This window comes from Castanea sativa, chromosome 2, assembly GCF_040712315.1.
Source record: "Castanea sativa cultivar Marrone di Chiusa Pesio chromosome 2, ASM4071231v1".
Classification (NCBI taxonomy): domain Eukaryota; kingdom Viridiplantae; phylum Streptophyta; class Magnoliopsida; order Fagales; family Fagaceae; genus Castanea; species Castanea sativa.
In genome coordinates, this window is record NC_134014.1 from 28,447,518 (window position 1) to 28,463,482 (window position 15,965).

The 15,965-nt window shown below is 37.0% G+C and overlaps 1 protein-coding gene across 2 annotated transcripts; it reads left to right on the plus strand.

The window, feature by feature from the left end:
- Nucleotides 1–278: 278 nt before the first annotated feature.
- Nucleotides 279–15,569, plus strand: LOC142626379 (protein TIC 22-like, chloroplastic). Of its 2 annotated transcripts, XM_075800202.1 has the most exons (7): nt 279–930; nt 1,052–1,126; nt 12,761–12,817; nt 14,779–14,838; nt 14,929–15,009; nt 15,082–15,117; nt 15,329–15,569. In XM_075800202.1, the coding sequence occupies exons 1-7, from the start codon at nt 397–399 to the stop codon at nt 15,407–15,409; spliced, it is 924 nt and encodes a 307-aa protein (XP_075656317.1). In that variant the 5' UTR covers nt 279–396; the 3' UTR covers nt 15,410–15,569. The 2 variants fall into 2 exon arrangements, with proteins under 2 accessions (XP_075656317.1, XP_075656318.1); XM_075800203.1 differs by lacking the exon at nt 12,761–12,817 and having other exon boundaries at nt 287–930.
- The last annotated feature ends 396 nt before the right edge of the window (nt 15,570–15,965 follow it).

Sequence of the window (15,965 nt, forward strand, 5' to 3'; positions counted from 1 at the left end):
CTTTTTTAGCAATTTTTTATTAAAAGTGGGTCTCGCAGCACTATGTACTTTTTCTACGCGCATATGTTACTGTTCATTGGCCATGAACAGTGATTTTAGGCCAATGAACAGTACTTTTTGGGATGAACAGTAATTTTTACACATTAAAAAATTATTTTTGTATAGTATTTTCAGTTTTCAATTTTCAGCAATAAATTCTATCCAAATGGACTCTAAAAATGGTAAATTATCCTTTTTTTTTTTTTTTTTTTTTTTTTTTTTTTTTTTTTTTTTTTTTACCTAAGCCAAAAATCCTGCCGTCCCACACTTGAAATTGAAAACCCCTTCCCTCCTTCGTCGTCGTCGTCGTCATCATCATCACCATCACTCCAATTAAGCCCTTTCGTTTCCGAGAAAATGAAGTCCCACAACTCCAACACGCCAAAAAATTTCCCATCACTCAAACAACCCCCTCAACTCAATCCCCAGCTCCAAGAAGCCTTCTGCAACCTCCAAAACCATTGCTCCAATCTCCTCCAACACCTCCCAAACCCTTCTTTCCTCAAAACCCACTTCCAATCCGCTCTCTCCAACCTCCAAAACCACGCAATACACACTCTTGACCCTTTTTCTTCTTCTAACAGAAACCTCGTTTGGGCTCGAATTGCCAAACCCAACAATTCCAAGTTCACGGCTGTTCGCCAATCTGGTAGTGTCGGCGGCCTGTCGACTGAGGCCATTGAAGAGCGGCTGGCGGGCGTGCCTGTGTACGCGCTGAGCAATGCCTCTGAAGAATTCGTGTTGGTTTCGGGTGTCTCGACCAAGGACAAGAAATCTCTGGGGCTGTTTTGTTTCAAGAAAGAGGACGCTGAGGCGCTTCTTGAGCAGATTAAGAGCCTGGATCCCAATATGCAAACTGGCTCCAAAGTGGTTGCTGTTGCTCTCAATAAGGTTTTAACTACCAATAACAACCGCATTTTTTTTTGTGCCTCTAGACTTATTTTGTGTACGAACCCAAGTGGATAAAATATTTGGTGGAGTCTTAATGAGTTTTTATTTTTATTTTTTACAGGTTGTTCAGTTGAAGCTTGATGGGGTGGCTTTCAGGCTGATTCCGGAGTCTTCTCAAGTCAAGAATGCTCTTAGGGTGAGCAATTTATTCACATATAGTTATGATAGAATACGTATACTTGCGGTTTTGAGCTTTGAATTTTATTTTCTGATAAATTAAAAGGCCACTTGTGCTCATGTGAGAACTAGAAAGGTGTTATTTTAATCTAGATAATAGTGGTCTGGGGTTTCGTACTTCAATATGCTTCTTTTTTCTTTTTTTAAGTTATGATGTCGATAATTCCTCTTTATTATGTCTCTTCTTCGATGACAATATATTTTGCCCGTTGAGCTAACTGAAATCCACACCTCAATATGCTAATATTCCCTCACCTCAAACTACATAAGTTGGAGTTTCCATATTTTTGTTTTCCTTATATCTAAAATTTATGAACATTTGTATTTTTATTGCATTGATTCTAACCCTGACTTTCACCTATAGATGCCATGGGTAGAATAGAAACTTCTTTCTTCCCCTCAGTGGAAGCTTAGCTGCCCTTGAAATTCCTAGGAAACAATTTCTAAGAAAATGCTGGCAAAAATGCTTCAATTTTCTTGGGCTGTTAGTGGAAGGTGCAGCTTTCATGCTATTCAAGCAAAGGGAAGCTGTCATATGACATGGCACTTGATACTGTTCTCTGTTGCTCACACTTGTTCTATCCAAAAGTAGGTTTGAATCAAAGTAAAAACAAAATCTGTAAAACTGTTTGGTTTTGTTTTAAGTTTCAACCATATTAGTTATTTTCTTTTTGGTAGGTATGAGTCAATTAGTAGAATCATGGGCAACATGGACAAGTAAAGTTGTATTTATTAACTGAAATATCATTCATGAAACATTTATGCTATGTTTGGATGTTGGGGGAAGGAGGGAGAGTAGAGTAGAAGGAGAGAGAGTAATTTAATTACCTTGTTTGGATTTTTTTTAAGAAAGGAGGGGGAGGGATTTGGAGGGGGTTTGAATTACTTCTAACTCCTCATTTTTAATTCTCCCAAATTGGAGAGATTTGGAGGGAGAGTGGAGCATAAAAATGCTTGACCAAATGAATTATCAAATTTGCTCTTACCATATTAACAAAATTACAAATGAAAAGACTAATTATTCCCCTCCTCCTTACTTAATTTTAAAAACATCCAAACAAGGTAGAGGATAACCATTCCCCTATACTCTCCTTCCCTCTACTCCTCTCTACTCTTCTCTCTCTCTCAAAACTTCCAAACATAGCATTAGGAAGTATTGAAGGAACGAACCGATATTGCTATAATGCTATGAAATTGACAGTGCTTTAACACAGCAATCTCATGGTTTGACCTTAATCAACTTATGATAGAAAAACTACTAAACTTATTCTTATTTTATAGGGTCCACGTGTGAAGTCTGATTGAAGTAAAAGTCGTGTGGTTTTAAAGGTTTGGTATAAGTCATAAGGGTTAAAACAGTTTTTATTTTATTTGTTATGGTCAATTTTGTACTCAAGGAAAAATTTATATATTTTGTGATTTTTGCATATTAAGGGTATTTTGGTTCTAAAGTTGAGTTAATATTTTATTAGGTTTTTAGTTTATTAGTCAAATTAATGGTCCGTTTGGATTGAGGGAGAGGAATGGAGAGTAGAGTAGAGTAGAGTAGAGTAGAGTAGATTTGGCTCAAAATTAACCTATTTTCAACCAACTCTACTCTACTCCCCCTCCTTCCCCCTCCTTCCAATCGAGCCCCAAGAGTCCTAATTCCACTAGGACAAGGAAGATTCTTCATATATATATTTGTGCTCAATAGGAGATAGAGTTGATTAATAAAATTATTGAGTGTTTTGAGTATTGAGGCACGTTGGCCTTAGGATTCTTTTTTTCTTCTTTTCCTTTGTACTGTTCAAGCACTGTTCACCAGCAGAATTCACAGATTTTTTTTCCCTTTAAAACAATTCTTTTTTTCTTCCCTTTTCAACCATAAATTATATCTTCTGTTCTGAACTGTAACCTTTCTTCTTAAGGGTTCTAAACCCAAAATCCACAAATCTTGCTAAACCTAAACCCACCACAACCATGTGTAGGCAAGTTGTCATACAACAATTTGATATCAAATCCCAAAATTCTACGCAGTGTTGTTAAAAGTGAGCTTTAAGTGCGCTTAAGCTCAAAGCTCGAAGCCCCAAGGCTCTAGCGCTTTTTGCCTCAAAAGCTAGGCTCATTCAAAGAAGCGCGCTTTAGGGGCGCTTTTTTGCGCTCTTTCAAAAAGCTCAAAGCGCGCTTCTTGGCGCTTTTTTATATTTTTCAAAAAAAAAAAAAATCAAAACTGAAATAAAACTTTAGAATCTTGACATTATTGATATAAACCATTGATTTGACATGTTTTTAGTGTAACTTATCAAAAAAAGATATTTTGAGTGTAACTTGTCCTAAAAGGCTAAAACCCAACCCACAACCTCCCAGTTCTTCCCTATTTTTATTTTTATTTTTTCTTGATTTTTCTCCTTGAAACAGTAACCCACTCAACTTCTTCTTCTTATTCTATTTTTTCCCTTTTTGATATCTGCTTGGTACCAATTACCATGTTGCTATGTCCTCATATTCTTAGTTCATTCATGGAAAAAAAAAGTATGATGTAACATATTTGTGGTAATTGTTTAGTTACTTTAGTGGTTGATGTTGAACATAGTAGACTAATTCCTATAGAGTTACAAGTGATTAAATTATTAACTAATATTACTAATTAGTCATAGGGCATTATGGATATTGGAGATTTAAGAAAAGGATATTACATGGAAAAACGCATATCCAGCTTATCCAAAAAAATAAAATGACTTGATTTGCAATTTTTGTGTTAAAATTGCAAAAGTAGGGCTTATCTAAATGTTATATGAATTATAAAATTTTTTTTATTTCAATTTCTATGATAATTTGATCATTTGATTGTTGTATTTCTCATTAATAATTATTTTTAAATTTATTAAATTATTATTTTTAAATGTGTGCTTCACTTCAATCAGGCGCACGCTTGCGCTTCGCGCCTAGGCCCCAAGAGGTCTTTGCGCTTAAGTGCGCCCCTTGCTTTTACCAACACAACCTACGAGTTCTTTGTTGAAATAATCTGTTTTTTTGTTTTTGTTTTTGTTTTTGTAAAGGGAAGAATAATTCTATTGCAAAGAGACTACTTCATGAAGAGAGACATGAAGTAGCCTAAAGAATTGCAATTGAAAAATATTTACATATGAATTGACTCTATGAATTTTTGAACAAAATTACTATCTGTAAGACCCATAGCAAAGGACCTCTCATATATAGAACTAATGAAAGGTGCTAGCAATTGAGTTGATGTGCACTCCACATCTTCAGAAGTGCATTGATTTCTTTCCAGCTAGATAGTCCATAGAACACATAAGGGTACAAGGTTCCAAACAGCTGACAAACAATTAGATCCCCAAATCCGCTATCCATATAATAAATTGGAACCTTCTCCATTAATACCCACTGAATCCCAAACATTTGAAAAATATAACACCATAAGTCAAAAGCCACTCTACAGTGTATCAAAAGGTGGTCCACAGCCTCCTCATTGCATTGACACATGCAACCAACACCTTTGTATAAGTATAACTCCTCTTAATAAGGTTATCACAAGTAAGAATTTCCCCCCGAGCTGCTGTCCTTACAAAAAAAGAAACTCTATGAGGAGCGCTAACCCTCCATATGGCTTTTCAAGGGAAAAAAATTGAAGATGAACCCTGTAAGGTCTCATAAAAAGGTCTCAAAGTGAAATCCCCATTACTCCTTAGATCCTATTTCATCCAATATTCCCCCCCCTCCCTAGTGGGAATATAAGATTCTAGCAAATTCCTCATCAATCTCCCTATCATTAAATTTCCTCATGAACCCAACACTCCAACTCCTCTGCCCCCACCTCATGTCTCTCCAACAAAACTTCCACAGAAGGATCCTTATCCAGTGCAGTTTAAAATAACACTGGAAACCTCATCTTTAAAGGTTGATCCTCACACCAACAATCGTACCAGAATCGGATTTGACTATCAGAGCCTACCTCAAACCAAAAGCATTGTAAAAAAAAGATCTCCCTGCATTCTAATACTTTTCCACAACCCATAACCCACAACCGGGAGAACCTTGTGCAGGTTTTGAATACCACCTACCCCACTCCTTCCCATACTTTGCAGTAATTACTTGTCTCCACAATTGGTCCCCCACCAACCCAAATCACCATAACCACTTATCCAACAAAGATTGATTAAAAGTAGTAAGTTTCCGAATCCCCAACCCTCCACTAGTCAAGGGAGAACACACTATTCCATCCAACCAAATGATGTTTGAACTCCTCTCCCCATAGAAAATTCCACTGTAGCCTCTCTTGCCAATCACTCGAAAAAAAATTTCATCTAAAATCAGATGACAAATGGAATAAAAATCCTAGTTTAAGGCTTTTTCTCAAGATTTCGAAGGACCAAAAATTACTTTAAACATTTATGTGAGAAGGTGAATTCAATGGGTGAGAAGGTGAATTCAATGGAAGCAAAAATCAAAGAATTATACACTATGCAAGAAACTTTGAACAAATTGCAAGTTGCTATTTTGGCTAAATATCTTCATAAAATAGCAACTTATCAAGAACTTAGATAAGTTAGAGACTAGTTTATCCCCACCCTTGTTGGAAAAAATTGCATCTGTTACGCCCTTCAAAATTTGATGGATGTGGACCTAACTATTTGCTACTTGGTTCAATACCTCATTTGTAGCCTTAAACAGAGAAACCCAGCCTTATGATTCAGCACTATACTAGGTTTCTTGATGAATTCTTGAATAAGGATTATTGTTTAAGAGTTTAGGTTAAAAAAGAATGAATGTTACGGCTGCTTGGGGCTTAAACAGGGGATAACAGAAAATAACATAAATAAAATACTAGGCAATCACACCTAGGTCTTCCTAAGCATCACACATAGGGTTCTTTGGCATCACACCTTAGAGAAGTTTGCATCACACAAACAAAGCTTAAAATAAGCTGCTGAATTTTATTAATAAAAATATTCTGAAATAACATGACTACAAAAGAGTCTTTGTATATAGGCTATAGTTATCATTTTCCTAGTAGGACTTGGACTTTAAATAACCTATGGGTCCGGAGGTAATGGCGACAGCTCATGAGTCTTCTGATGTTAAGGGGGTACTCCACTCTTGTCCCACTATCAGGGAATTGGTTGGAGATTTGGATAAATCTTGGGGTAACTCCAAAGAGTGGATGCTACAATTGTGTGATGGTCGGCAAATAGTGCTTCCTCTGTCTCTATATCGATCTCCAGAGAGTGTGTCGGATTGCTCAGTTACGGAGGCAGAAACTGTAACAGGTAATGATGCTTTTATCAATGAGGGTCAGATGGTTAGCTGGGCAGATGATTGTGATGGGTTAGTAGATTCGTTGTCTATTGTTATTGGGTTAGAGGAAGAGGTATGGGAATTCGATGAGAGATTGATGACTTGGGAGAGTAGTGGAAAGCCTTTAGTTGTGGCACCTTTGGCCACAGAAATTCCCTTGGAGTTGGAGTATAGTACTGGGAAGGGGGGTGGGTGTAAGGAGACTGTTGATAGCAATCAAGTATCACAATGGGTAACCAATCGGATTAAGGCTTTTAGAAAATCAGTGACCAAATGTTATTTGTCTTCAAGAGACTAAAATGGAGTTGATAACTAGAGCTGTGATTCGCAGTTTGTGGGGTGGTCAACATGTTGATTGGTCTTATCTAGGCTCTTGTGGAGCTTCTGGAGGGTTGCTACTTATTTGGGATACACGGGATGTGAATAAAGTGGAGGAAGCAGTGGGCGACATTCGGTTTCTTGTAAATTTACAAGTATGTCAGATCAGTTTGTATGGGCGTTTACTGGCATATATGGACCTAATTCTTTGAGAGACAGAAGGTTATTATGGGAGGAATTATTTGGTTTGAGCAGTTGGTGGAATGTTCCATGGTGTGTGGGTAGTGACTTTAATGTGGTAAGATTCCCTTCTGAGCGCTCTGGTTCTACCTCTTTTACTGCTGCTATGCGGGAGTTTTCCAATTTTATTTTTGAGCAAGGCCTCATTGATATTCTGCTTCAAGGGGGATCTTTCACTTGGTCTAATTCTTGTGAAGTTGCTTCGAAGGCTAGGCTGAACAGATTTTTGTTTTCTGCAGACTTTTGTCTCTCAATGATGCATGCTTAGGTTGTTATCTGATCACTTCCCGATTGTTCTTGAGGGTGGTTCCTTTTAGAGAGGTAGGAGGCCATTTAGATTTGAGAATATGTGGCTTAAAAGTGAGGGGTTCGTGGAGAGGGCGTGAGCTTGGTGGGAATCTTATAATGTCCTAGGAGCTCCGAGTTTTGTTTTGGCCAATAAACTGAAACTCTTGAAAAATGATTTGAAAAAATGGAATGTGGAGGTTTTTGGAAATGTTGAAGATCGGGTGAGAAAATTGTGGAAAGATCTTAGTGATTTAGAGATGATTGAGGAAAGTCGAGTTTTATTGGAGGAGGAAAGGCTGGAATTGGAGAGAGTTCGAGGTGAACTAGAAAAAGCTACTTTGATGGAGGAAATCAGTTGGAGGCAGAATTCTAGAGTCCTTTGTATTAGAGAAGGAGACAGGAATACCAAATTCTTTCATCATATAGCCAATTCTGATAGGAGATTTAACTCCATTGATAGGCTTATGGTGGATGGAGATTTGTCTTTAGATCCGGAGGCTATAGTAGGTTGTATTTCTCATTTTTATAGGCAGCTATATATTGAAAATGTGGCTCATAGACCTTTACTAGATGATGTGGAGTTCTCTTGTATCTCGGAGGAAGATGCCCTTTGGTTAGATAGGCCATTTGATGAGGAAGAGGTGTTTGGGGTGATTAGTGAGTTCAAGGGTGATAAGGCTCCTGGCCCGGATGACTTTTCTATGGCGTTCTTTCAGTCTTGCTGGTGTATTTTGAAGGTTGAAATTATGGTAGTGTTTCAAAACTTTCATACTCAGGCTGTTTTTGAGAAGAGCCTTAATGCTTCTTTCCTTGCTCTTATTCCCAAAAAGCATCGGTGGATGCTGTGGAAATTAAGGATTTTCGGCCTATTAGCTTAGTTGGTGGGATTTACAAGATTATTGCTAAGGTGTTGGCCAATCGTCTTCGAAGGGTGGCTCATGGGCTTATTTCAGATTCTCAGAATGCATTTGTGAAAGGTAGACAAATATTGGACTCCATTTTAATTGCTTCAGAATGTATTGATAGTAGACTGAAGACAGGTGTTCCAGGAGTGTTGTGTAAATTGGATGTGGAAAAGGCGTATGACCATGTGAGTTGGGGTTTTTTAATGTATATGCTTCAGCGCTGTGGGTTTTCAGAGAAATGGAGAAAATAGATAATGTGTTGCATCTCAACTATTAAATTCTCCATTCTCATCAATGGTAGCCCTTTTGATTTCTTTGCAAGTTCTAGGGGTATTCGGCAAGGGGACCCCTTGTCTCCATTACTATTTGATATTGTTATGGAGGCTTTGAGTCGCATGTTGAATGTGGCTACTACTACTAGACAGTTCTCAGGCTTCCCTGTAGGTAATACGGTTGGTAACTCAATGATGGTGTCTCATTTTTTATTTGCTGATGACGCTCTTATTTTTTGTGATGCTAATCCTACACAAATAGCTAGTTTGAGAGCAATTTTGGCTAGATTTGAGGAGGTCTCAGGCTTAAGGATTAACTTGGGGAAATCTGAGTTGGTTGCTATTGGTGTGGTCCACAATATGGATGTTCTGGTGGGGATGTTGGGTTGTAGGCAGTCCTCTCTTCCATTGAGATATTTTGGCCTACCGTTGGGTGCTAAATTTAAGGAGTTGTCAATTTGGAATTCGATTTTGGAGAAGATGGAGAGGAGATTAGCAGGGTGAAGGAGGTTGTATATATCTAAGGGGGGTGAGGTAACTCTTATTAAAAGTTCTCTTTCCTCCTTACCTACTTACTTTCTTTCCCTTCTGCCTTTACCTGAAAAGGTGGCAAATTGTATGGAGAAATTACAACGAGACTTTCTGTGGAGTGGTATTAGTGGTGAATCTAAATTACATTTAGTCAATTGGGCTACGGTTTGTAAGCTGCTGCAGGTTGGAGGGTTTGGAGGGTTAGGTATTAGACGATTGAGGAGTTTTAATTCTGCCTTGTTAGGAAAATGGTTATGGAGGTATGTCATGGAGACCGATGCTCAATGGAGGAGGGTTATTGAGGTGAAATATGGGAATGATTGGGGTGGTTGGTGCACGAAAAAGGTGACCAGTGCTTATGGTGTTAGCTTGTGGAGATATATTAGAAGTGGTTGGATGAATTTTCTAAACTCCTTCTATATGATGTGGGGGATGGTACTTGAGTGAAGTTTTGGAAGCATGTGTGGTGTGGAGATCGTACTCTTCAAGAGGCTTTTCCGGAACTTTATTGTATTAGTAGGACAAAGGATTCTCCAGTAACGGAGGTTATGTGTTGGTCTGGTGAGAGGATTCATTGGGATGCTAAATTTCGTCGTCCTCTACAAGATTGGGAACAAGAATCCTTTGATCTGTTTATGGATATGGTCTACTCTTCGACGGTAAGGGGATTGGGTCCTGATCGGGTTTGTTGGAAGCTAGCAAGGAGTAGAGGTTTTGAGGTTAAAGGATTCTATCTTTTTTTCTACCCTCCTACCCTCTTATCCTTCCCTTGGAGAATGATATGGCAATCGAAGGTCCCTCCAAGGGTAGCGTTCTTTTCATGGTCTGCTTCCTTAGGTAAGGTTTTAACAACAAATAACCTTCGCAAACAACGTGTTCTAGTTCTTGATTGGTGCTATATGTGTAAGAATTGTGGGGAGTCAGTGGATCATCTTCTTCTTCATTGCCCCATAGCTTGTGAGTTGTGGTCGTTGGGGTTTTGTTTGTTTGGAGTTCATTGGGTTATGCCTCACAAGATTATTGAGTTGTTTGAGTCTTGGCAGGGTATGTTTGGACGATATAGAAACATAGATTTGTGGAGACTTATGCCTCATTGCTTGTTATGGTCTATTTGGCGTGAAAGAAATGCTAGAAGCTTTGAGGGATGTGAACGCTCCATGTTAGAAATTAAGTCTTTTTTTTTTACACACTCTCCTTGATTGGAGTGTGGTTTTTTGTCATTTTTCTTGTTCTTCCCTTCCTATTCTACTTGATCGTTGTAATCTTGGTTCTTGATTTGTGCCCCCATAGTACATTCCCAATATAGTTGGGTTGGTTGTTTTTCTTTGATTAATAAAATTTTCGTTACTTATCAAAAAAAAAAAAAAATGAATGAATAGAAATACTGGTAATAATTAAATAAAATACTTAATAATATGTAAACATAAGATAAAACTCATGGGTGATGCAGGAGGCAATGGGAAGGCATATCTATTATATTTTATTTGATTTTATGTATCAAGGGCAGTTTTGTAATTTCATAATATTCTAGAATGTGCTATGCTAGCAGTCCATTAGATCTTCTTTTGGGCTTTATTTTAAGTTTGTTTATTTACTTGGGCTTAGTAGTAAAAGCCTAAGGAGTCTAAAGTCCAAGTCTTATTAGGGTTTTAAGAAACCCTAGTTTAACTAGGATTAGGTATTAGTCTTCTATTTAAAGAGTTGTAGTACTTTCTATTGAGTTGGTTATGAGTGAATGTTTTCACAATTTAAGAGCTATGAAGCTTTCTTTTATGGTTCGTGTGATGCAACCTCCTCCGAGGTGTGATGCTTAGGAAGTCTAGGTGTGATTACTTGATTGTTTTCTTTAATTTTACTATTCACGTTACTGTTCACGGATCACTGTTCATAGCACATGAACGGGCGAACGGCCACCCAAACCTTAATTGTTTTCCTTTGTTTCGTCCCTAAACTCTACTAATCCTTGTCCCCTTTGGAAACCCTATTATCCCTCTTAATTTCTAGCCCATTCCCCACCAAAACCTAACCCTAAGCTATACTAGATCTGCCCCTGGTTTTCTAAATCAGATTTTGTTGTTCCCCCTTGTCCTACGTCAACGAGCCTTTGGTACGGCCAAGGACAGCCCTTTATCAGATTTCTGGAAATTACCAAATTGCCTTTATTCTAATAGAACTTAATTAAAACCTTCTCAACCTAAAAGACTCAATACTAATAATTAAAATGACCTGTCAAAGGTGCTAAGAGGGTCTGACGTCAAAACTAGACCACAATTCTTGAATCTTGATATATTTAATCTTCTTTTTCCTTGAGCTCTTCCTCGTCCTCATCAGTGAGGTGAAGAAGATTGATCATGGAATGAAAAGATGAAGGAAGATGTTGATGACTTGATGTTACTGCTATGTATCAATTCAAGGAGTGTAAGTTGAAAATTCCTCCAATAATTGATTTTATCATTTCAGATGAATTTAATAATGTGGTAGGAAAGAATGATTATTTATTCTTAGTTCTTCCGAAGGTGATTGAAGAATCGGTAGAAGTTTCAAGTTCAGAGGTTCTTAGACTTCAACACTATAAAACTAGAGGTTGAGTGTTTTTAAACTAGGGGAGAATGATGTAGCCATGGAAGATTGATTTGCTGTTATTTTGCAAATTTGCCTATCTAAGAATTATATTTTGGGGTTTGCCTGTGAAGAGCAATTGAAGTAAAAGTCATTTGGTTTTAAAGGTTTAGGTATGAGCCTTTTAGGGTTAAAACATATATTTATTTTTTATTTGGGTTGTTATTTTATGGTTCCGGTTAATTTTGTAGTCAGGCAAATCTTCAATTTTCGCTATTCATGCAAATTATCGATTAAGGGTATTTTGAATAGTTTAGTTAAGTCTAAAATTTCTTGGAGATCCAAAGTATTTTAAGTCTTATTTTCTTTGTGACTAACGGACCAAGTTAATCTTTTATTAGGTTTTTAGTTTACTAGTGAAATTAGGAGTCCTATAAGTGTGCTCAGTGTATTCAAAGGAGACAATTGATTAATAAAATTATTGGATGTTTTGAGTATTGTTGGGTTTTTTTTTCCCTTCCTCTTTCATGGTGCTGTTCACAGGTACTATTCATGCGACTATTCACATATTTTTTAAAAACAATTTTTTTCCAACCATAAATTAAATATTTTCTATTTTGAACCTTAACCCTTCTTCTCAAGGGGGTTCTAAACCCAAAATCCACAAATCTTCTTAAACCTAAACCCACCTCAATCTTCTTCTTCTTCTTCTTCTTCTTCTTCTTCTTTTTTTTATTTTTTATTTTTTATTTTTTATTTTATTTTTTGCAAGGTTTGAAAAAGGTGATTAGTAGGCAGTCTTCAAGTTTTTTAGGCTGACTCCTACTTATATTGTATTTCCTTTTTATTTCCCTTTACTTCCTCTTGTTGGAGGAATAAGATCACTTAATGTATGCCTATTTAGGTGTGCTTTAACTTGGGGAAGTAAACTTAATGACAATATGAATTTGTTGACTTCTTCTGTATGGGTACCAAGTCTGAGAAACTTTCTAAGCCAACAAATATAAGATCAATTTACAATTTTTCTGACTCCATTTAACAACACCTTCCTTTTGTGTTCAAATTTTAATTGTTATGGTTTGCTTGATGAGAAATTAAAGTATAAAGAGTTTCTAGAATATTTGAACCACTAATATTATGATATTAATAATTTCTGTGTGGATATCCTCTTGGTGTGTGTAGGAAATGGAAAAGATTGGTATTTCTGATGATGGCTTCTCGGGGGTTCCAGTTTTCCAGGTTCTTTTTTTAATGCCCGATATATATATTTTTTAATAAGTAATAAAAATACATTAAAAGGAAGAAGGGTGTCACCTGAGTATGCAGGAAGTATACATCAGGGACAAAAACAAATCAAGTGCATAAAGTACAAATTCCATGAAACCATGGGCTAAAGAAAAAGAACGAAAGCCTAATACTGCAACCTAATCTAGAAAAGTCTCAAGGAAGAAGAGTTTAAGATCTGAAACTGATCTCTCTAAATCCTCAAAATGCCGGTTATTCCTCTCCCGCCAAATGCACCACATTAAACAATGGGGCATAGCCATCCAAATAGGAGCCTTCCGATGCCTTTTCTTAATGCCCAATATAAATGATTTATTGGCTGCTTTGATGCTACAATGTATATTTTTCTACTGATAGAACAGGGAGCCTTTTTTTTTGTTTTGTTTGGTTAGCATTCGTGCAACCAAGAGGCTTTGAACTCCCACCCTCACTCGCCACCCATTCTTACTGCTGGGGTAGTGGGGGAAGTGCTATTTGGCCTAAAGGCTTTTGGCCTGAGAGAACAAAGAATGTTTCATTTATTTATCTATCAGAAAAAAAAATGATATATATATTTTTTTTTCATCTTAGGGGGAAAAAAAATGGATGAAGCATTTTCCACTGTAGACCTTAATGAGAATAGAACTAGAATTAATTTTGGGAAATCATGGTTGACAATTTGAGCTTTGTTATGTGGTAGCCTAGAGGAAGCTGAGATGCATTCTCCATTAAGAAACTTTTTATTTTTTATTTTTTTGTGAGGGGGTAGGGGGAGATGCAGCAACTTAATTTACATGTTTGAGGAAGGTCTTACGTATTTGCATTATTTGGAGTCTCTTGGCAACTCTAGGAAGCGCTACGGGTAAATGTACAGTAATCTTTTGGTCCCAATCATGGGCAGGTCAAAAGTTTTTCCTTTGAAATTAAAGCTTTTGAACTTATCTTAGAAGTAGGGGGTCAATTTTTCTTTGTTTACATCCTTCTATGGGGAAAACATATATTTATGGTTGGTTTTCATGGCAAAGGAGTGCTAAGTGGTTGTTAGAAGCTTGATTGATTTGGTGCTATAGAAACACCTAAAATAATTTGTGAGAATGACTAGTGACGATGTCACCTCACAAATCGTTGAATTAAGAAAACTCCTTGGGCCTGAGCAGCATGCAATCATGAAACCTTGATTAACAAATCGCCAACCAGAGCAAAACCAAGTGAGCACAGGTGATAACACTGGCAAAAGCACCAGTGGACAAAGGACTTATACGGCCTCATTAGAAGGTGAGCAGCAGAACTCTGGCCACAGTAACAAAAAAGGAAAAATGGTGATTTTGGGTAAACCTATTGAGTGATAATTGAAATTCTTGTCTAAATTTGAACTTGCCTGTATAGGGTGAAGCAACAGTAAAGCTCATCCCAAGCCTCCAACTATTGGGAGATTGAAATTGGATGAGATGCCTTCCAATACCATACAAGAAGAATCAACAACTTATCTAGAATTCCATTTTTAGGAGGAAGAAGTCCTTTAGGTTTGTACAGGCCCTGATAAGGCACCGGTTTTGAATGGGACTACAAGTAATTTATTCCAGTACCACTTCAAAAAATACATTTTTGGTCCTGAACAACTGGGTGATTCTGCGTTCAAAGCATAAGCTCATGCTGGGCTGTCAATTTTAATCCTGACTACTAGTTGTCCATGCTTCAAATAATGTAGATTTGGTTTCATTTAGCTGCCCAATGTTTCACTGGGTTAGATTTGTCCTGCCATGACTGTGGTTCTAAGAATATGGCCTTCTCGTCATAATAATTGCTATTAGATCTTTTTGCTATGACCATGGCCTCAACAATACTGCCATCTCTTGTCATTCTAATATTTACTTTAGTCCCTAGACACATACAGATGCCCTCATCCATGATTTTTTCTACACTACTATTTGGAACAGTCAAGGAGTTTGATACTGAAGAGCCAAAACAAGAGCTATCGTCCAGCTTTTTTCAGAAAGGTTAGTTAGCAAAGTAGACTTTTCAACATGCAATATTGTGGTATTTTCTGCATTGTGTTATAACTCTTCTTTTCATTGGTATTTTTACAGGAAGATTTAGACAATTCCCTACTAAGAGCTTCCCGCCAGCAGAATCAAATAAATCCTGCTCTCAGGCGAGGGGATATTCAGGTATGAATTTCCTTGTGTTTTTGTTGTTAAAGCTTCTTTCATTCTATGGACTTAATTTTGATTGTCTTGTAGGTTGCAGTTCTTGAGGAGGTACTCAAGGGGATGAAGGTAAGGATCCTCTGTAAAGAAGTTTTACTTTTCATACTCTGGTTGGTTACCCAAAAGATGATATTCTTAAAAAATATCTAATATTTTAGTTATTTTGCTTGTTTGCCTCTTATTTTTCTCTTGGATTTTCACTGCTCCTGTCTTCTGGGCAATAAAATGGCGTTATATTAATTAGTAATGCTAAAATGACAGTGTAATGTTTGTTTTGCAGGAAAGCTCAACTTCGAAGTGGGATGACATTGTTTTTATACCTCCTGGTTTCAATGTTTCTACTGATCCTACCCAGAGTTAGGCAACTATAAATGTGTAGGTCATGGCATCTTTAACTAGATAATCAATTCAGTAAATATTTTATGAGTTGTATACTTTTTTCTATTTCTTTTTTGTTCTTAATTAAATTTTAGGCATGTCATTTCAGAGTTATTTTCTAATTGAGTTCTACCAATTATTAATGGCTTGGTCTTGAAGTTTTTTTTTTTTTTAGGCACTTGCTACCCTGTAGACATCCGTGTCTTAATGAAGTGTTAATTGTAACTTTGATTAGTTCATAAATTCTAGAGTTTCTTATGTCTGAAGGGTTGTTACTCATCTTCATCCAGATTAGGATGTTTAGGTCATTATGTGTATAGGAACTGGGAATGGACACTTTGTTGAGAGAGAGTAGCACGTAAAGGAAAGCTGATATAACGGAGGGAGTGGCCCAGATTAGGCCTGGGGTACAAACTCACTTATGTCAGAGGCCTCTCAAGTCTCAACCCATAGAGGATGAGACAGAAATGGACAAAATCCAGAAACTGCTCTAGCTAGAAGACTTATCCCATTCCCTAGAACTTAATATGTCAATAATC